Consider the following 21,995-nt stretch of genomic DNA (forward strand, 5'->3'; position numbering starts at 1 on the left):
TTGGATTGCAGGCTCCAATTCTGAGTTCTTTCCACCAAATAGTTGCCTTGATGTCTTAGTGCACAGATTTTTGAAAGCTCCTGTCTCTCCAATACCAGCTCTATATATTCTCTGATCCCTCTCTTTGTTCAGCATGCCTTTGCTTCACTCATGGTGGAAGAGTTTATGTCAGATATGTTGTCAGGCGGTTCAGCTCCTGCCCTGAATTGAATCCAGTGTTTCTCAACCTCAGCACTATTGACATTTGGGGCTGGATAATTCTTTGTTGTGAGGGGCTGTCCTGTGCATTGTAGGATGTTTAGCAGTAGCATCCCTGGCTTCCACCCACCAGTTGCTAGTAGCACCTACTCCCTGAGTTGTAACAGCTAAAAATGTCTCCAGACATTGCTAAATGTTTCTGGGAGGAGAGGGGTGTGCAGAGTTGCACCGGCAGAGAGCCATTGACCTAATCCAGGAGACGCTCCCCCATTATGCAATCACGGGTTTCATTGTATTTCCTGTGCAAGCCTATTACCCTCCCCCCGAGTCCCTCAGCACATGAGGATGTTTCTGTTTGCTCGAGGCAGGTCCACTCTGTGTGCCCCGCCATGAACTTCTGCCCCAACGTATCCCACATTCCTCCCAGTGTCTCTCCCAGCTCTTCCAGGAAATGAAAAGTAAACATTATGGTCAGTGTCACAAACAAAATTTGATAGTGACAAGGACATGCTGTGCTGGCAGAAGCCAAGGAAAGTGGCTTCTGTGAGAGAAGCCGTCGTGTCCACTCCCAGCAGACAAATCTGTGCACACAGAAAGTCCTGCCCATGAACAATGCGCTGTGGCCGTGAGTGATACACAGGATTTGACCTTCGTGAGAGCTGCATCCATGGAAATCTTAGTGCCTGTCACATGGGAGATGCTGAGTAAAAGTTGATTCAATCGGGATGAACTGAACAGCTAGGAAGACCTTGCACACCAAGACTGAAGCTGTGGGACCCGCCCCTGCCCATGACATGGGTATTCTCTGTGGCTTGAGCAAGTCCCTTCTCCTCCTGAGGTCTCAGTTTCCCCATGTGCATCCAGAGAAGGCTGAATCAGGTGCTTCCCTGGGCATCCCAACTCTGTTGTGGACTATCCCATGCTGGGAGCAGTCTTTGGTAAAGGTGGCTGGCCACTCCTTTGGGTGTGGTGTGTGCGTGTGCGTGTGTGTGTGTGTGTGTGTGTGTGTGTGTGTGTGTGTGTGTGTGTGTGTAGGGGAGATAAAGTAGGGCTGTGTCAGGCTTTGGAGGGGACTCAGGATGGAAGAAAAGAAAGAGCTCTGACTCATACAGCCCAGTGAGAGGAGGGAGAGGAGGCCAGCCGGGAGAGCAGGGAGAGGAATGGAAGCTTTCACCTTTGTGGGGCTGTACGTGCAGGTGTGGCTCCTTGGCTTGTCCCGAGGACCTGGCCTGGCTAGTGGTCCCACCTCTACCTGTCTCTGGAGCCAGCAGGTAGCTGAGGAGTGGAGGTAGCTCAGTGTAGTCAAAAAGCCCCTTACATGTTCATACAGCCTTTCTGAGGAGCTGTTTGCCTAGAAAAAGTAAAAACCTGAAAAACCTGCATACCCATCACCTTAACAATTCCACCTCTGGGAAATAATTCTACAGAATCAATGAGAGCAGAGGGCCAATGTCTCACAGTAAAGGCTTTTACGTAGCAATATTTGCAAGTGAAAATAGGAAACAAAATAACTGTCCATCAAGAAATGCCTAAGTAGGGCTTCCCCGGTGGCGCAGTGGTTGAGAGTCCGCCTGCCGATGCAGGGGACATGGGTTCGTGCCCCGGTCTGGGAAGATCCCACATGCCGCGGAGCGGCTGGGCCCGTGAGCCATGGCCGCTGAGCCTGCGCGTCCGGAGCCCGTGCTCCGCAACGGGAGAGGCCACAACAGTGAGAGGCCCGCGTACTGCAAAAAAAAAAAAAAAAAAAAGAAATGCCTAAGTAAATTATGCCACTTCATATAATGGAACATAATTTATGTGTATATATATATATATTTAATATATAATTAAAGTTATATTTGTGATTTTTTACACCAGAATATTATTCCACTATAATGGTAAATGAAAAGGGAGAATACAAAATTTTACACACTGCTATGATTTCAATTAGGTAAATGATATGTGTGGATTAAAGTTACTGGAAGGAAATTATAGCAAAATCAGTAGGGGAGGGATTCCTCTTTGTACCTCTTCAGTATTACCCCATTTTCTATTAATACAATGGGCACAAGTTACTTGGTATTCAGGGGGAAAAAATCTTAGCAATTATGAAAGGAAAGTGAGAAAAACAGAAAGAACTAGCCATAGACTGGAAACCAGTTGGACCAGGCTTGGGTCTGCTGACCCTCTGACCCTGAGGAAGACCATTCTTCTGAGAAATCTCTGCAGGAGGGGGATGACAGGAATCCTATGGGCCTCCCTCCCTGGGTTCCTGTGAGGAGGGAGCAGCAAGGGCAGGGCAGGGGCTTGGAAAGTGGTGAGCCCTGGAGAGCAGGATGGACTGCCTAGCACTGCCTCTCAGCTGCTCCTCCCTGCTCCAGCATCAGCTGCGGGAAGGTTTCTCCGAGCAGAGGCAGGGGAGTGGAAAGTACATATTTGGGAAATGCTCTGCAGAAGGCATGGCCAACCACCTCTGTCCCCGTCACAGCCCAGCTCTCCCCACCTGTGTCCTGCTTGTGGCCGCCTCTCTGAGTCTCCTGATCCCAGACACAATTCTCAACTCCTCACTGCACCCCAGGACCAGACCCTAGATGCCAGGGAAAGACCCAGACACTCCCCTGCCTGACTTCCTTTACCTCTGAGACCCTCTTTCTTCTTTCTCCCCCTGAATCCTTGTGGGAACTTTAGGCTCTGGTGGGTGTTTCTCTCACGTCCTTCCTCCCAGCTGTGTTGGCTGAGCCCTGGGTATTTCAGTTACAGACTCTTCCTGTACAGGACCTGTCATCCTTGTCTGAGGCTGAGGAATCCCAAGGGTCCATTTTCCCCAGCAGTGAAGGGAGTCCTGAAGCTGTAGCCGTAGACTCCTACAAGGACACTGCTAGTCCCAGAAGCAATTTAAACTTTGGAATGTTGAGTGTGCACAGGATGCTGGGGCTCAACATACTTGGGGGCTCCAGCGTACTCAGGGGCTCCACATCCCCGCCGTCCGTTGCAGTTAGAGGCAGTGACTGGGATATGGCCAACTGGAGATGGAGAGGCGGGCACAGCAGATGCCAGCTTCCTCCTGAGCCTTCCCCAGGGTCTCAGAGAAGCCAGTGCTCGCTTTAGGGGCCAAGCACCTTGTCCGCAAGGTGAAGGCCTAGACACCCAGGATGGGGAGGCAGACAGATATCTAACAGTAGCAGTGACTGCAGAATTAACTACGTTCATTGAGCTCCCCCATGTGCCCATCACTGTGACAAACATTTTACACACATTATGTAAATTCAGTAAAATCCAGCAATGCATGTATGTTAAGTATCTACTTCCAGTCTTCCCTGGGAGGTTGTATTTATTATTGCCCTATTTTTTTATTTGAGGGAACAGACTTTAAAAAGTTAAGCGATTTACCAAAGACCACATCTTGTGAACAGCAGAGCTGGGATTTCAATCTCAGTACATCTAATTCTCTTTATGATTATTGATATCACCATCATCATCATCATCATCATGATTATCATCACTGTTATTTAGTAGGTATTACTTGTGCTTGGAACAAAATTTATAAGGTATAGGAGGTATAATAAAATTAAGCCTCTGTCTCCAGTCACCCAGTTCTTCTCCCTCGAGGCAAACAATATTAGCAATTTCTTGTATGCTTTTTCTTCAGTGGTGTTCTATGCATATTGTTAAGTAAGAAAGGCAAGATAGTAAGACATTGTGTATTTGTGCTAAATTTGTCTCCAAAATAAAGTTAGCACAAATACATACTGTCTTGCTTTTCCTCACTTAGCATATACCTTGGAGATATATACCTTGAAGAAAACATATGTAGTACTGCTTCATTCTTTTAAATGTCTGCATATATTCCATTGTAAATATAGATAATCATTTAATTAACCAGTCTGATATTGAAGGACATTTACATTTTTCAGTCCTTTCCAGTTTTATGCTATTACAATCAGTGCTACAACAAACATCCTTGCATATTTATAATTTAGCACATGTGGTAAAAATATATGTTTTATGTACATTTGTAATTTTTATGGATATTGCCAAATTTACAGGGCCTTATCATTATATGAGAATGTCTGTTTTCTCATACGCTGTCAACATAATATGTTGGTCTTGAGACTTTTTGGTCTTTGCCAAACTGATAGTTGAGAAGTGACATCTCATTGCAGTATTTAAAACTTTTGGTATTTAAAATAATTAAAAATGTGAAATATAGCACATATATGTAAATGCATATGAAAGTATATAAAACACATATTTTAAATTTAAAGAATAATAAAGCAATTGCCACCTAATTTAAGGAGTAGAACATTGCCACATTGCCAGCACCTTGAAATCTTTCTGGGTATTCCTTCCCACTCCCAGCCCTCTCTCTCTCTCTCTCCTTCCAGAGATAATCACACTCCTTACTTTTGTTATAATCATTTCCTTGCTTTTCTTGAATTTTATCACCCATGGATGCATCTTTAAACAGTGTAGTTTAGGTTTTCCTCTTTCTGAGCTCTAAAAATCAAATCACTTGTAGGTGTTCTTTTTGACTTGTTTCTTCATTCAATATTATGTTTGCGAGATTCATTCATATTTATAAGTGTAGATAAATTCATTACTTTGTATTGCTACATTCCATTCTATGACCGTAGCACAGCTTATTTATACGTCCTATTTTGATGGATAATTGGGTTGCTTCCCAACTGAATGCTGCTATAAATATTTTATACTTTTCTCCTGGTACACATATGTCTTCCCAATTGTCCTAGTTGTGTTTATAGCCCATCCTTTCTCCACCAGTCTGCAGTACCATCTCTGTCATATATCAAGTCTCCCAACATAAATGGATCTGCTTCTGGGATCTCTACTCTTTTCCATTGGTTCATCTATTCCTGTGTCAATGCTGCACCGCCCTAATAAATATTGCTTTATTGTATGTTTTGATTTCTTGTAGGGTAAACCCCTTTATTCCCCCCCTCCAGTACTTCTAATACCTCATGGCTGTTCTTGGTCTTTTGTTCTTTCATATAAATTATTGAACCAGCTTCTTAAATTCTGGGGATTAAAAATTTGGAATTACACTGAATATATAGAGATAAATTTGGGGAGAATTAACATCTCTATAATACTGAATTTTCCTACCCATGAATGAGAAGTATTTCTCTCTTTAATATCATTCAAAACATTTTATAATTTATAATTGTATGCATAAAAGTCTTGGAGCTGTTTTACTAGATTTACCCCTGTATGGTGGTATTTATATCTTAATATATAAATATCTATATTTATATTTCTCGATATCTTTAAAAATATTTCATAATCTGCTGCTGGAATATAGAAATGCAACTGGGTTTTTTTTAACATTGATTTTTGTCTAGGAATCTTGCTAAACTCTCTTTTAAATACTTATATCTCTAAATTATTTTAGATTTCCTATATAGTAGGTAATAATATCTGTGAATGATGACAGTTTCTTTTTCTTCCTTCAAAAACGTTAGACCTGTAGTCTTTTTTTCTTGTCCTGCCTCACTGGCTGGGGCTTCCAGTTCAGTGCTGAAAGTTTTTATCATGAATGAGTGTTGTTTTTTCAAAAGCTTCTTCTGTTTCACTTGGTATAATCATGTGATTTTATTCCTATTTAGCCTGTAAATATGGTAGATGCATTGACTGATCTTTGAATATTGAACCAGCCTTGTATTCCTGGGAGGAGGGGATCCTCCTTACTGCTGGGTGGGGAGTGGGAATTTCAGCTCCCTACTAGGGCTCTGCTGATTCCCTTCTGCCTGGCAGAGGCAGGAGTGCCTAGTACTACTCCCACGACCTCCACTGACACTGTGGGAAGGGGTGGCCTCATTAGCACAGGCACAAGTCCTGACCCTTCTTTAGGCCCCCTCTGATACCACCCAAGTGGGAAGGAGAAGGAGCTTCCCATGTGGTCTCCACTGACACTGTGGGTTGGGGTGGGGACTTGTTACTGCCCAGCAGATACAAACATCTCACCTCCCTATCCAGCCTCCTCTGATACCACATTGACAGGGTAGTGGTTGGGTTGCCTTGTCATAGCCTGGTAAGAATGGAAGTCTAGGCTGTCTGCTCAACCTTTGCTGGTGGGGTAAGGGTGTTGTTTTTTTTTTTTCCTGAGGTGTCTGGCTGGAGTAGCGTGGTTATTGTCAAGACATTGAATTTTTTTAAATTAATTAATTTTTGGCTGTGTTAGGTCTTGGTTGCTGCGCGTGGGCTTTCTCTAGTTGCGGCGAGTGGCGAGCAGGGGCTACTCTTTGTTGCGGTGCACGGGCTGTAGGCGCGAGGGCTTCAGTAGTTGTGGTGCATGGGCTCAGTAGTTGTGGTGCACGGGCTTAGTTGCTCTGAGGCATGTGGGATCTTCCCGGACCAGGCCTCGAACCCGTGTCCCCTGCATTGGCAGGCGGATTCTTAACCACTGAGCCACCAGGGAAGTCCCAGGACATGGAGTTTTATCAAACACTTTCTACATCTATTGAGATGATCATTTGGTTTTTCTTCTTTAATTTATTAATGTGGTAAAATTTTAATGTTCACCCTATCCATGCTTTTTTGGGATGAATGCAACTTTCTCACAGTGTATTATCTTCTAAGTATATTACTATATTTGTTTTATTGATTTTTTGTATTTTAGCATTTTGGCATCAATGTTCAGGGGGAGTGCAGGCCTGAAAAGAGTTTATTCCTTCTGTTTTATTTGAAAAAGAGCCTGGAATTTGACCAAGACTAGTTTGCAGTTTTTTGTATCTCAATTGGGAATTATCTACCATGTAAGATAAATATAGGATTGCAGTTGGAGTATGCAGTGGTCAGCAAGAGAGGGTGACTTTGTAAAGATGCTTTTGCTTTGGGTTTTGTAATTGTCAGGACTTTGTAAGTTTCTAGATAGAAAACTTACTCCAACCAGCATAATCCCAATACTAACTTTAATGCTCATACAACTGAGAAGTTCAAGGGTGGATTCAGTCTCAGGCACAGCTGGAATTAGGGACTCACCATGTCATTAGGACTCTCTGTCTCTTCATATGGTTCTTATCTCTACTTGTCTTTTCCTGGCTTCATTTTTAGCAGACTTTCTCACGTGCTAGGGAAGAGGGCTGTCAGCAGCCTAATCCACATTTTTCTATTTGAGTCTCCAGATGAGAACTGAGCCCTGGCCAACACCTTAGACTGCAGCCTTGCAGAGGACTTGCTTGAATTCCTAACTCACAGAAATGGCAGGATTATAAATGTGTATTGTCTGAAGCTACTAAGTGGTGATCTGCTATGCAGCATAGAAAGCTAATACAGGACCCCTTTCTTCTTGCTCCAGTTGAAATATGCTGGGGAATGGTTCTGATTAGTTTGACCTAGGTCATATGCTTTCCCTTAGACTGATTGCTGTGGCCAAGCGTTGGTGTAGTACAATTGGCAGCCCCACTAGAATCACATGATAAGAGTGAGAGGGCAGTTTCCTCCCCAAACAATAGATGCACAGTGAAGATGTAAGTGACCTCTGTGACGGCATCCGTAGGAACTCCAACAATACTGTGACTTACATGTGCTTCTAGCAGAGGTCGTAAATTGCAACCCATAGCCAAAAATGGTTGAGGAACAAATTTTGTTTGGTCCTCATAATACTTATACTGTTGAAGAATTATGGGAAGCACTCAACTCTGCAAACACCAGAGATAAATGTGGAGCCTGCAGCAAAGGGAGCAGCTCTTTGCATTCCCTCCCCACCCCCTTTCTGCATTCCTGCCTGGCAGCAGTCGGCTGGAGCTGAGGAGGAAGAGGCAGTTAGCTCCTGCTTTCCCACCTGGTCCTTCCACCAGGACCTGGTCCTGGTCCTTTCCCACCTGGTCGTGTCCACAGGGGACCCGTTCCCCGTCCGGCATCTGAAATGCTCTGATTCCTTAAATGCTCTGATTCCTTAAATGCAGTTTGGGTGATTATGTTCTAGACACGTTGTCTGTGATCATCTGTGATGTTTGATTAGGTCATATTTTGTGATAACCTTCATTAGATACTATACGCTCTTGAAGATTTTAAGGATCATCCTAAATTGAGAGAAATGGTCACCAGTAGTAATCAGGTAGAAATTAATTTGCACGTACGCAGAGCTCTGAAAGACTCCATTTGTCAGTGGTCTGGTTTAAACTCTTTGGTTATCTTCAAAACAAGGGCTGGAGTAGAGACTGGTTTTCTTTGCTTCTGAGAACCTTTGATGAGTGAGCCTTTGTGTTGGCCTCCAAGCCCAGGGCTTGGACCTTTTCTGAACAAATAGGATGGACCTGCTCTAGGGATGGGAAAATGGATGGAGCATGGGTCATCCCAACCTGTTAGAAAGGGGGAAAAAGGCTTTGAATGAGGGTACTTGGAGGATACTCTAGACAGCCCTGAAGTTTACATTCAGGGCTTTTCCTCCCTCCAAAATGAAAACATCTTTTTTTTTTTTTTTTTTTTTTGCGGTACGCGGGCCTCTCACTGTTGTGGCCTCTCCCGCCGTGGAGCACAGGCTCCGGATGAGCAGGCCCAGCGGCCATGGCTAACGGGCCCAGCCGCTCCGCGGCATGTGGGATCCTCCCGGACCGGGGCACGAACCCATGTCCCCTGTATCGGCAGGCGGACTCTCAACCACTGCACCACCAGGGAAGCCCGAAACATCTTTTTAAAATATCTTCTGTTAATGCATGACCATTGTAAATATATGATGTACTCAAACTTCTTTATGTATTTTCCCTAGGTGTTTTAAAGTTGTGACTGGTGTGAATTATATACAACCCCCCTACTGTACTTTCTTACTAGTTGTAGTAGTTTTGCACTTGATTAAACTTTTTTCCTCAGTAAACAACATCTGTTTACTTACTGAATAGTTTTCTTCTTTTTTTTTTTTATAAATATTTATTTATTTATTTATTTATTTATTTTTTGCGGTACGCGGGCCTCTCACTGCTGTGGCCTCTCCCGCTGCGGAGCACAGGCTCCGGACGCGCAGGCTCAGCGGCCATGGCTCACGGGCCCAGCCGCTCCGCGGCATGTGGGGTCTTCCCGGACTGGGGCACGAACCCGTGTCCCCTGCATCGGCAGGCGGACTCTCAACCACTGCGCCACCAGGGAAGCCCAGTTTCCTTCTTTTCTATATTTTGTTCCTTATTTGTTTTTCTGATCTGGTTTAATTAGCTAGAATGATGCAGACATCGAGAGCAGAGGTCCTAATCCAGACATGCATCGTAGGCATGTCGTTGGTATTCTGCCGTCAAGTATGCTGTTTGCTGTTGTTCTTCACGAAGGATGGTTTCTTCTATTCAAGTCCACTACTTTAAAAAGTCAGAAATAGATGCTAGATTTTACCAAATGACTTCTCAACATTTGTGGATGGGATTACTTTTTCTTATTTAATCTGTTAACAAAATGGTTGCAGTAATTGATCTCCTAATGTTCCTAATGTTAGAAACCTTGAAATTCCTAAAAAAAAAACCCACTGGGTAATGTGTATTATTTGTTTACTGTACAATGATTTAAATCTACTTAGGTTCAATAAATGAGTTTTTTCATTTGATGAACTTTCTTTGTTCTTTCATAATCCTCGGATTCTTTCAAAGAAAGAATTCTAATACTTGTCTACTGGTATTGACTCGTAAATTTTCAACAAGCATGTTAAGACTTTTGTTGCATTTCAGTATCAATGCAATGGATTGTGTTTATAAGAATCCCTTCCCACCATATCCTTTGTAAGATGAAGCCTTCAGTGGCCTTTGCTTCTCTTTCTCCATTTCCCAGCTTGATGAAGTCATCTAGAATTGTAACTGGAGCTCCATCATTGCTTTCTTGTTACTGTTTACCTCGACATGATTGCTACTAATTCGTTCATAGATTTGTCTTTGCAAATTTGGTATAAGAATTGACTAAACTTCATTGGTCTTATGCATTTCATCATTCTCCACTGTCTCTTCTATGGCATATCCATCACATCCTTTCATTTATTTATTTTTAACTGTTTGTTGGGAGAATGTTCTAAATAAATTTTTTTTCAGGAAGGGATTGCAGGGGTATGTGCTTTCTGTGTTTACACATGACAGCAAGTGTCTTTTTAACCCTCGTATCTGTGCAATGATGAGGGGTATGTAGAACTCGGGACTCACAGCCCATTTCCCTCACAACTTAGTAAACCTTGTTCCACTGATGTCTACATTTAGGGCTGCAGAACAGCTGGCCAATGGCAGTCAGATTCTCATTCCTTCTTAGGAAATATGCTTTTCTTCTGTGTAAAAGTCTATAGAACTATTTTGGTATATATAGGCATCAAAAGTTATCCTTGAATAGTTATCCTAGGTAGGTGTGTCTTTTGCTACGATTCTTATCTGGTGATTGATGAACATTTTATGAACAAAATATCTAAAACTTCTATTCAGTGAAATGTGTTTTTTTCTCTTTAGTTATTATTTGTCTTTTGTCTGCTCTGTTTTCTCTTCATGTTTTCATGATGGATTCCCCTGGTCTATCTCCCATGCCTCTCATCTTTTCTCAAATAACTTAAATCTCTTTGTTTCTCTCTCTGAAGTCTAGGAGAGGAATTTAAGTTATTCTTCATTTTAAAGTTCATTTTAAAAAATTGTGCCATCTACTTTTAAATACTTTCTACTGAATTTTATTTGACCCAGTAAGTGGAATCTTTCCCCTAAGAAAAAGTTCTTATTTCCCAGTTATCTTTTCTCCTAGCTTCTTTTCTTATAGACTTCTCTTGTTTTATTGATTCACTACTCTCTTGAATTCTGCTGAGAAAACCACTGAGAATTTTCTTTAATGCTTTCACCATCTTCCTGCAATGACTCTTTTTCAGCAAAGGCTGATTGTTTCGATTGTTAGTTTCCTCTCTATTGGATTAAAAATTGATATCAACTGTCAGAGGTTTTCTATTCTACTCATTCTTTAACTAGATGTCTAGATTAATTACTCTAGGGAGCTGCCTTGGAATTCCTCACCAGTCATGTAGGTGATTCTTAGATGTCTCCTCCTCCCTCTGAGCATCACCTCCTCTCCCTCTGACTACCGTGTGGCTTTGGGGTTTCTTAGGTAGAAAAGCAAGCGATGGTCACCCCTTGGCTGCACACTCGGTCAAGCCAGGTCAGGTGGTTAATAGAATTCATTTGATTCTCCTCGGTACCTCTCAGTTTTGACATTACTCTGATGACCCTTGGAGGCCAAGGATATCTAGGGAAAGAACCCAGGGATGAATAACATTTTCAAAAAAGGGAAAAGAAAAAAGGCCTGAACCTTTGACCTTTGCATCAGTTTCGCCACACCTTGCTCTCCTCTCTGCTCCAAAGATATAAATGATTTTCTGGTGGGGGACTTGGTTAAGGACAAGAGAAAGAGGTTAATTTTGAAGACACAGGAAGAGAATGATTCAAGAAACAGTTTTAATAATTTAAATGACAATAAGGAGAAAGAGGCAATGAGGATAAGGATAAAAATATTACTGTTATTTAATAATGAAGTAGGAAGAGTTGACATAGGTGACATAAAAATAAGAACCCTTTAAAATATGTTCAAAGGGTGAGCCAAGGAGTAATTGAATTATGGCCCTACAGACTTGAGCTTTTCATGAGTTAAACAATAAATCTTGAAGGGTTACTTTTCCTTGTTATCAGTTTGTTTACTATGCATCACAGATATAGAGAACTGTAAGGCTTGATCAACAGAAATATACTTTTGTAGAATCGCCTATTGAATGAGGGGAAAATTCATATTAAATGCTTTCTGTTCACACAAAGCTCTTGGGTGTAATGAGATTCCGTGTAATTAGATTTACCTACGTTATCTTGCATGAAGTTAGCCCTTCATCTTATCCTCCGAGACCCTCAGGTAAGAGAAACCAGGGAACAGGAACCATCAGGACCCCTCCAGCATCACTGGGTGAAGCGTTTCCAAGTTACCAGGTTCCTCACAGCAGCCTTCACCTCCTTATTCCTCAGGCTGTAGATGATGGGGTTGAGCAAGGGGGTCACCACTCCATAGAAGAGGGAGGTGAGCTTGTCTGCAAGGTCCTGTTTGTCTGCCTCCCAGGGCGTCCTTGGATTTAGGCTTCCCATACATGAAGAGGATGGTCCTATAGAAGATGACTACAGCTGTTTGGTGGGCAGAGCAGGTGCAGAAGGTCTTTTTCCTCCTCTCAGCTGAGGGGATCTTCAAAATGGTAGCGATGATGAACACGTAGGAGAAAAAGATGAACAGAACTGGGATGCCCAGGAAGATCACATTGGCCACCACCATACTGATTATATTGATGGTGATGTCAGCACAGGCCAACTTCAGGACAGCCAGGATCTCACAGGTGAAGTTGTTGATGACAGTGTCCCCAGAGAAGGGTAGTTGCATTGCTAGGGATGTCTGCATCATGACAGTGGTGCTTCCAACTGCCCAGGAGCTGGCAGCCATGGTGCATAGGCAGCCTTGCTCATGACCTCAGGGTACCTCAGGGGGTTGCAGATGGCCATATGGCGATCAAACGCCATCATGCCCAGAAGCGCACACTCTGTGGCCCCCATGGCAAAGGAGAGGAACATCTGCACAGCACATGCTGAGAAGGGGATGGTTTTCCTGGGGGTCAGGAAGTTGTCAAGGATGAGGGGGACTGAGGAGGTTGTGTAGCAGATGTCCAGGAAGGAGAGGTTCCTCAGGAAGAAGTACATGGGCTTGTGTAGGCAGGAGTCCAGGATAGTCACCAGGATGAGGACCCCGTTGCCCAGCAGGGTCACCAGGTACATGGACAGGATGAGCACAAAGAACGTTTTCTCCAGCCTTTGATGGGCTGAGAGGCCCAGGAGAATGAACTCTGTCACAGAGGCTGTCTGGTTGGCACTTTCCATGGTCTGTCTCGTCTTTCAACTAAATAAAATACTCAGTGATCCAAACTCAACATCCTTTGTGTCATGTAGGTCCAGGGCATCTGGTCTGGAGTTCCAGTCTGGCTGAGTGATTGAAAAACCATTGTGAAAGTCCACAGTCTCTATTTGTTTCCAAGAAAAAGGAGAAATAAAATTAGAAATTACTTTGGGGTCATAGAATATCAAATTTACAATGTTTAAAGTGAAGATTCTGATTATTTAATGCATTCAATCAGAGACAAGATACATAACATATTCATTTTAGTGGTTCTGTGTCCTATATGGCAGTTCATCTCATTAAACTTGGCCAGAAAAGTGACTTTAAGTTTGCTCTGTGTTCTCCCACTTTGTGCTAGGTACTAGGGAAATCATTAGTTGTGAATACTCTCTCTGTTTCTCCAGATCATTTTCACAGAAAACATACTCCTGTTGTTCCCAAGATCTCTTTTCTCATGAGCAGTGCTAGCTCCAGGGCTTTCCATTCATCTGTCTGTCCAGCCACCTGTCTTGTCCGTTTGTGCATCCATCCCTCCATCCCTCCATCCCTCCATCCCTCCATCAATCTATTTGTCTGTGTCTGAATATCCATCCATCCATCCATCAAAACACTTGTTGATCACCCAGTATATGGGTGTGAGAATTCCCATGAGGAACAGGGGTGACCCATGGCCCAGGCTTAAATGGGCACACAACCTGTCAGGGAGGGGAAGCAGAAGGATTCAGGAGAGGCCAGAACATCTAAAAGGACATGCATGTTGATAGAACAGGGGTCATGAAATGCTTCTTAAGTGATGTAGAATCTAGCTGGGCTTTTAAGGACAAAAGGACACTGGACATGGAGAGATACCTTGGGGAGGTCTCCAAGGTAATTTTGTGATCTGGAAATGCTGATATGTTCCTAATAGTTTGAATCTGATGTTTTATGAAGATAGACAGAGGACTGTCTCCAAAAATCCACAGTGGGTCACAGCTTCTGGAAATCTAGTTCTCTTAGATAACTAAAAGCAGTGCTTTTTTCTTTTTTTTCGGTCTTGAATATATTTGACATAAAACATGTAAATTTAAGGTGTACAATGTGTTACTTTGATACATTTACATATTGTAATATGATTGCTGTTGTGATATTTATTACATAATTATGATACAATATTGCTGTCTATATTCACTGAACTGTGCATTAGATCACTGGGTTATTTACTACTTGTCACAAGTTTGTACTCTTAAACAACATCTATTTTATGTTATGTTATTTTATATTTTTGTTATCATTCCCTCTTGGTGAATGTCCACACAGGAATCAGTGGACATTAATAGTCCTTGAACATTTTGGCTAAGCTTCTAGGTATGTTACACAGAATTATATCATGATCATGCTTCCCCAAATAATCTAGTCCAACTCTGTCTCCCATTGTAGATCTTTTTCTGCACCACAGTGATGCATGGCTTTTCAGTTTCAGCTTGATTTCCTCTAATGATGAAGAGCCCACTACATTCCCAAATGACCTACTCCATATTTGCAGAGCTCTAGAGTATTAGAAAATTCTTTTTCACGAGAGAGAGGCATGGACATATATACACTACCAAACGTAAGGTAGATAGCTAGTGGGAAGCAGCCGCATAGCACAGGGATATCAGCTCGGTGCTTTGTGACCGCCTGGAGGGGTGGGATAGGGAGGGTGGGAGGGAGGGAGACGCAAGAGGGAAGAGATATGGGAACATATGTATATGTATAACTGATTCACTTTGTTATAAAGCAGAAACTAACACACCATTGTAAAGCAATTATACCCTAATTAAAAAAAAAAAAAAAAAAGCACAAGAGGGCTTCCCTAGTGGCGCAGTAGTTGAGAGTCCGCCTGCCGTTGCAGGGGACCATGGGTTCGTGCCCCGGTCCAGGAAGATCCCACATGCCGCAGAGCGGCTGGGCCCGTGAGCCATGGCCGCTGAGCCTGCACGTCAGGAGCCTGTGCTCCGCAACGGGAGAGGCCACAATGGTGAGAGGCCCGGGTATCGCAAAAAAAAAAAAAAAAAACCACAGGAGTTCTCATATCACGTTCTTGCCAGCGTTTGGCGTTGTCAGTCTAAAGTATTACCCACTCTGGTGATGTGTAGTTGTATCTCATTGTGGTTTTCATCTGCATCATTTTCCTGATAACAAGTAACCTTGAGCACTTTTTCATGTGATCATTGATCATTCCTGTATCTTTCTTTGTGAATTATCTGTTGAAACATTTTGTCCATTATTATAGTTTTCTGTTGTTTTTTTAAAAAATATTGAGTTGTAGGAAGTTCTTATATATTTTAGATACAAGTCCTTTGTCAGATATGTGTACTGTGAATATTCTACCAGTTTGTGCCTTGCATGTTCATTTTCTTAATAGTGTCTTCTGCTGAGCAGATGTTTTAAATTTTGATGAACTCTACCATTAAAATATTTTTTTTGGTTATTACTTTCCATATCCTCTCTAAGAAAATTTTGCCTACCCCCCAATCACAAAGATGTTTTTCTATGTTTTATAATAAAAGCTTTATAGTTTCTTTCAACTTTTATGTTTAGGTCTATGGTCCATAGCAAATTAATTTTTGACTTTTTTTTGTCTAGTTCTATCAATTACTGAGAAAAGGATATGAAAATCTCCAATTCTGACCGTGGCTCTATTTCTCCCTTTAAATATGTCTGTTTTTCATTCATATTATTTTGAGGCTTGGTTACTAGGTGAATATACATTCATGATTTTATGTCTTCCTGATTATTTGACACCTTATCCTTATGAAATGTCCCTCTTTATTCTGGTAATATGCTTTGTCTTCAAATCTACTTTATCTGATACTAATATAACTCTCCAGCTGTTTGCTTGATATATTTTTCCATCCTTTTACCTTCAACCTGTATGTGTCTTTATTTTTTAAATGCTTCTTTTAGACAGAATACAGTTGAGACTTGCTTTTTTACCCAGTCTGACAGTCTCTGTATTTTAATTAGTAAGTTTGATCCATTTCTATTTAATGTAATCACTGAATAGTTGGGTTTAGTTTACTATTTGTTGTTGTTTTCTATTTATCACATCTACTTTTTGTTCATCTGTTCCTATTTTCCTCCAGTCTCTTAGGTTAATTGAATAATTCTTAGAACTAATTCCATTTTAATTTATGTATTGGCTTTTTAGCTGTAGCTCTTTGCCTTATTTTTCTAGTGGTTGCTCTAGGTATTACTATGTACATCTGAATATTTTAGCTGTCTCAAAATTCTTGCTCAAACAAGGATACAGATATCAATTAGGCAAATGAATGAATCAGCCCCAGTGCCAGACTAATTCTACCAGAATATCCTAGGTACTTGCTACTCAAAGTGTGATCTAACACCAGCAACATCACTTGAAATCTTGTTAGAACTGCAGAATCTCCAGTCCCATTCCAGATTTACTGAACTGTAATCTGCATTTTCACAAAATTCTCAGGCGATTTATATGCATGTTAAAGTTTGAGAAGTAGTTTTCAATAATTAATTGAAATTATAGAATTATACAGAGCAAATTTTAGACACATTAGAATCCCAACTTTGCAGTGTCCATCACGTCTTGGAATTCACCACACCATGCTCTTCTTGGGTCAACTTGGGTAGTTTTGTTTGCTCCACAGTTGTGAGCACTACTTCTAAACCAACCACAATCCCACAGCTGCCTTTTGTTGTACTATTAGTTTGTACAAATTCTTGGCTTCCTGCATTATTCTGAAACCTGATACTCACACCTAGCCCCCTCAAAGTGGAAAATGCACAGTGCCTTTTCTCCATGCAATGCCACATTCTTGTGTGTGTGTGTGTGTGTGTGTGTGTGTGTGTGTGTGTGTGTGTGTGTGAAATGCTGTCGTCTTTCTACCTCCACAGCTGTGTTCTTCTTGAAATGGAATAACTTCTGGGCTGAAATGGTGGCTCTCTTGAAAATCAGACAACCTGCTTCTGAAGCTCTGTGATATGGTCCTATTGTTAAAAACAGTGGTCATTGTTTGGGTTTCCTAGGTAATAGACTCTAAGGGATTCAGCATATGAATTTTGGTGGGACACAAAAATTCAGCCCATAATAGCCCTCCTGGTGTAAAAGCAGCCCTATCTCCTCCTCATGAGCAGGATCAGTTATATGCCACTAGGATAGTGACTCCTTTCCTTGCCTGCTGGTCTCTTGACATAAAAGTCCAACATGACTGGGGATAGCCATAGTTTAAAGTTAGCAGATATAACAGAATAGAAAGTCCAGTGCTCACTTCAGCAGCACATATACAAAAATTGGAACTATACAGAGAAGATTAGCATGGCCCCGTGCAAGGATGACACACAAATTCATGAAGCATTCCATGTTTTTTTTTTTTTTGGATGGTATGATCCCATTTTTGTTAAAAAAAAACAAAACAAAACCACCACACAGGTGGGAAAACGCATAATATATAAATGGGAAAAAGTCTTAAATGGTAAATGCCAAATTGGGTAAGAGTACTGGGAGTTTCTACATCTTTGTAGTGTTTGATTTGTTTGTTTGTTCATTTTACAATGAATACATATTACTTTTTTCACTTAAAGAAGCATTTATTCCATCCTTCCCTCAGACAGAGAGGGATCTTTCTTACTTGTTTTCTTTTTTTTAAGTAATATATGTATATATAATTTATTTATTTTTGGCTACGTTGGGTCTTTGTTGCTGCGCACAGGCTTTCTCTGGTTGCAGCAAGCAGGGACTACTCTTCATTGCGGTGCATGGACTTCTCATTGGGGTAGCTTCTCTTGTTGCGGAGCATGGGCTCTAGGCGTGTGGGCTTCAGTACTTGTGGCACAAGGGCTCAGTAGTTGTGGCTCACAGGCTCTAGAGGGCAGGCTCAGTAGTTGTGGTGCACGGGCTTAGTTGCTCTGCGGCATGTGGAATCTTCCCGAGCCAGGGCTCGAACCCGTGTCCCCTGCATTGGCAGGCGGATTCTTAACCACTGCGCCACCACAGAAGGCCTTACTTTTTTTTTTTTAAAGTAGATTTAGAGCAATGTTGTCAGTTTCTTTGACTATCTATTCCAGTGTCTCATAACTATTTCCCTTATGCTGCTGTTTTAAGCCAAGTTTCTCAGTAGAAAGCTCACCATCATGTACATGAAAGTGCATGCTTAATAATAATAGCTGTTATTTATTCGAGCAATCATTATGTCCCAGATCATCTACTAAGCACTTATTATGTATTAACCCATGTAATTTTTAATAACCCTATTAGTAGCTGCAGTTTACAAATGGAGAAATGAAGCATAGCGTTTAAGAAACTTTCCTAACTTGCAGACTGTACGCACATACACTTCATATAAAGAATCCTCCCTGCACTTGAGAAATACTCTTTTTTTAAAAAAAATAAATTTATTTATTTTTTGGCTGTGTTGGGTCTTTGTTGCTGTGCATGGGCTTTCTCATTGTCGTGGCTTCTCTTGTTGCAGAGCACAGGCTCTAGGCATGCGGGCTTCAGTAGCTGTGGCACGTGGGCTCAGTAGTTGTGGCTTGTGGGCTCTAGAGCCTTAGCTACAAAATAGTGCCATTTTCTCTAGTCGATTTCAGAAAGTCTCTGGTTTTGTGTTTATTTTGTTCATCATGCTTTCTAGATCCTCACACGACACTCACTACTTGAAGGCACCCTGTAAATGTCAGTTAGGAAGCCTGAAACTTTTGTTGCTTCATCAGTAGGCAGGATAAGCTTCCTGCTGCCCAGTGCTGGGGAGCTGCTGATATGACTTTAAATCTTGAATTCTGGGAAAGTGCACATTCCATGTTTTTAAGATGACAAAAAAAAAAAGAAGTCCAGAATTTAGTCCTTATATCTATGATCTGTTCACTTTTAAGAAAGTTACCAAAGGGGGCTTCCCTGGTGGCGCAGTGGCTGAGAGTCCGCCTGCCGATGCAGGGGACACGGGTTCGTGCCCCGGTCTGGGAAGGTCCCACATGCCGCGGAGCGGTTGGCCCCTGAGCCATGGCCGCTGAGCCTGCACGTCCGGAGCCTGTGCTCCGCAACGGGAGAGACCACAACAGTGAGAGGCCCGCGTACTGCAAAAAAAAAAAAAAAAAAGTTACCAAAGCAATCCAATGGGGGAAAAGATAGTCTTTTCAACAGATGGTGCTGAAACAGTTGGATATTCATAAGTAAAAAATTAATGCGATCCTTGCCTCACACCATACAAAAAATTAACTCAGAATGGATCACAGACCTAAATGTAAAACCTAAAATCATACATCTTCTAGAAGAAAACATAGGAGAAAATATTTGTGACCTTGGGTTAAGTAAAGATTTCTTAAATAAGACACCAAATTTTAAAATATACTACAAAATTTAAAACTTTTGCTTTTTAAATGACACCATAAAAAATGAAGACAAATAAAAAGGACTGACAAATAAAAAGACAAATAAAAGGACTGCAAATTATATATATGATAAAGGTCTTATATCTAGGCTACATAAAAGAACTCTTACATATGACATAATAAAAAGACAAACAACCCAATTAAAATATCTTCACCAAAAGGTATGTCAGTGGCTAAAAAGCACATGAAAAGATGCTCAATATCAGTAGCCATCAGGGAAATGCAAATTAAAACTACAATGACATACTATTGCACAACCACTAGAAGAGCTGTATTGGAAAGACTAATAACACCAAGTGTTGGTGATGATGTGGAGAAATTGGAACTGTCATATATTGCTTCATGGGTATTTAAAATGTTACAATCACTTTGGAAAAACAGTTTAGCAGTTTCTTAGAGTTAAACACACCTGTATCATATAACCCACCAATTCCACACAAAGTTGTGTATATAAATGTTAAATAGCAGCATTACTCGTAATAGCCAAAAACTGGGAACAATCCAAATGTTGATCAATGGGTGAATAGATAAGCACAATGTGGTACAACTATACAATGGAATACTATTCTATAATAAAAAGAAGCAAACTACTGATACATTTTACAACCAGTGAACCTCAAAAGCATGCCAAGAGGACCTTCAAGATGGTGGAGGAGTAATACGTGGAGATCACCTTCCTCCCCACAAATACATCAAAAATACATCTACGTGTGGAACAACTCCTACAGAACACCTACTCAACACTGGCAGAAGACCTCAGACTTCCCAAAAGCTGTGTGGCTGTCAGGGTCTTGGTGCTCCAGCTGGGTGTCAGACCTGAGCCTCTGAGGTGGGAGAGCCAAGTTCAGGACATTCGACCACCAGAGACCTCCCAGCCCCATGTAATAGAGCTCTCAGTTGGCAAAAGCACTCCCAGAGATCTCCATCTCAATGCTAAGACCCAGCTCCACTCAACGACCAGCAAGCTCCAGTGCTGGACACCCCATGCCAAACAACTAGCAAGACAGGAACACAACCCCACCCATTAGCAGAGAGGCTGCCTAAAATCATAATAAGTTCACACACACCCCAAAACACACCACCAGGCATGGTCCTGCCCACCATAAGGACAAGATCCAGCCTCATCCACCAGAACACAGGCACCAGTCCCCTCCACCAGAAGGCCTACACAACCCACAGAACCAACCTTACCCACTGGGGGGAGACACCAAAAACAACGGGAACTACGAACCTGCAGCCTGCGAAAAGGAGACCCCAAACACAGTAAGTTAAGCAAAATGAGAAGACAGAGAAATACACAGTAGATGAAGGAGCAAGGTAAAAAACCACCAGGCCAAACAAGTGAAGAGGAAATAGGCAGTCTACCTGAAAAAGAATTCAGAGTAATGATAGTAAAGATCCAAAATCTTGGAAATAGAATGGAGAAAATACAAGAAACGTTTAACAAGGACCTAGAAGAACTAAAGAGCAAACAATAATGAACAACACAATAAATGAAATTAAAAATTCTCTAGAAGGAATCAATAGCAGAATAACTGAGGCAGAAGAACAGATAAGTGACCTAGAAGATAAAATAGTGGAAATAACTACCACAGAGCAGAATAAAGAAAAAAGAATGAAAAGAGTTGAGGACAGTCTCAGAGACCTCTGGGACAACATTAAACACACCAACATTCAAATTATAGGGGTGCCAGAAGAAGAGAAAAAGAAAGGGTCTGAGAAAATATTTGAAGAGATTATAGTTGAAAACTTCCCTAATATGGGAAAGGAAATAGTCAATCAAGTCCAGGAAGCACAGAGAGTCCTATACAGGATAAATCCAAGGAGAAACATGCCAAGACACATATTAATCAAAATATCAAAAATTAAATACAAAGAAAAAATATTAAAAACAGCAAGGGAAAAGCAACAAATAACATACAAGGGAATCCCCATAAGGTTAACAACTGATCTCTCAGCAGAAACTCTGCAAGCCAGAAGGAAGTAGCAGGATATACTTAAAGTGATGAAAAGGAAAAACCTACAACCAAGATTACTCTACCCAGCAAGGATCTCATTCAGATTCGACAGAAGAATTAAAACCTTTACAGACAAACAAAAGCTAAGAGAATTCAGCACCACCAAACCAGCTTTACAACAAATGCTAAAGGAACTTCTCCAGGCAGGAAACACAAGAGAAGGAAAAGACGTACAATAACAAACCCAAAACAATTAAGAAAATGGTAATAGGAACATACATATTGATAATTACCTTAAATGTAAATGGATTAAATGCTCCAACCAAAAAACATAGACTGGCTATATGGCTACAAAAACAAGACCCGTATATGTGCTGTCTACAAGAGACCCACCTCAGACCTAGAGACACCTACAGACTGAAAGTGATAGGATGGAAAAAGATACTCCATTCAATTGGAAATCAAAAGAAAGTTGGAGTAGCAATTCTCATATCAGACAAAATAGACTTTAAAATAAAGACTATTACAAGAGACAAAGAAGGACACTACATAATGATCAAGGGGTCAATCCAAGAAGAAGATATAACAATTGAAAATATTTATGCACACAAC

General features: G+C 41.5%; 1 protein-coding gene and 1 pseudogene across 2 annotated transcripts in view; one reads left to right on the forward strand and one right to left on the reverse strand.

The window, feature by feature from the left end:
- Positions 1-21,995, forward strand: part of LOC307188738 (olfactory receptor 13C7-like) — a 51,383-nt pseudogene that overhangs the window by 16,253 nt on the left and 13,135 nt on the right. The gene's annotated exons all lie outside the window — the stretch shown is intronic.
- Positions 12,072-13,031, reverse strand: LOC307188739 (olfactory receptor 13C7-like; the record flags this gene model as incomplete). Its single annotated transcript, XM_079926275.1, is given in 3 exon segments — positions 12,072-12,221; positions 12,223-12,599; positions 12,602-13,031. Coding segments are annotated over 3 exon segments (957 nt in total).

The sequence above is a fragment of the Stenella coeruleoalba genome, assembly GCF_951394435.1.
Source record: "Stenella coeruleoalba genome assembly, chromosome: 7".
Lineage (NCBI taxonomy): Eukaryota > Metazoa > Chordata > Mammalia > Artiodactyla > Delphinidae > Stenella > Stenella coeruleoalba.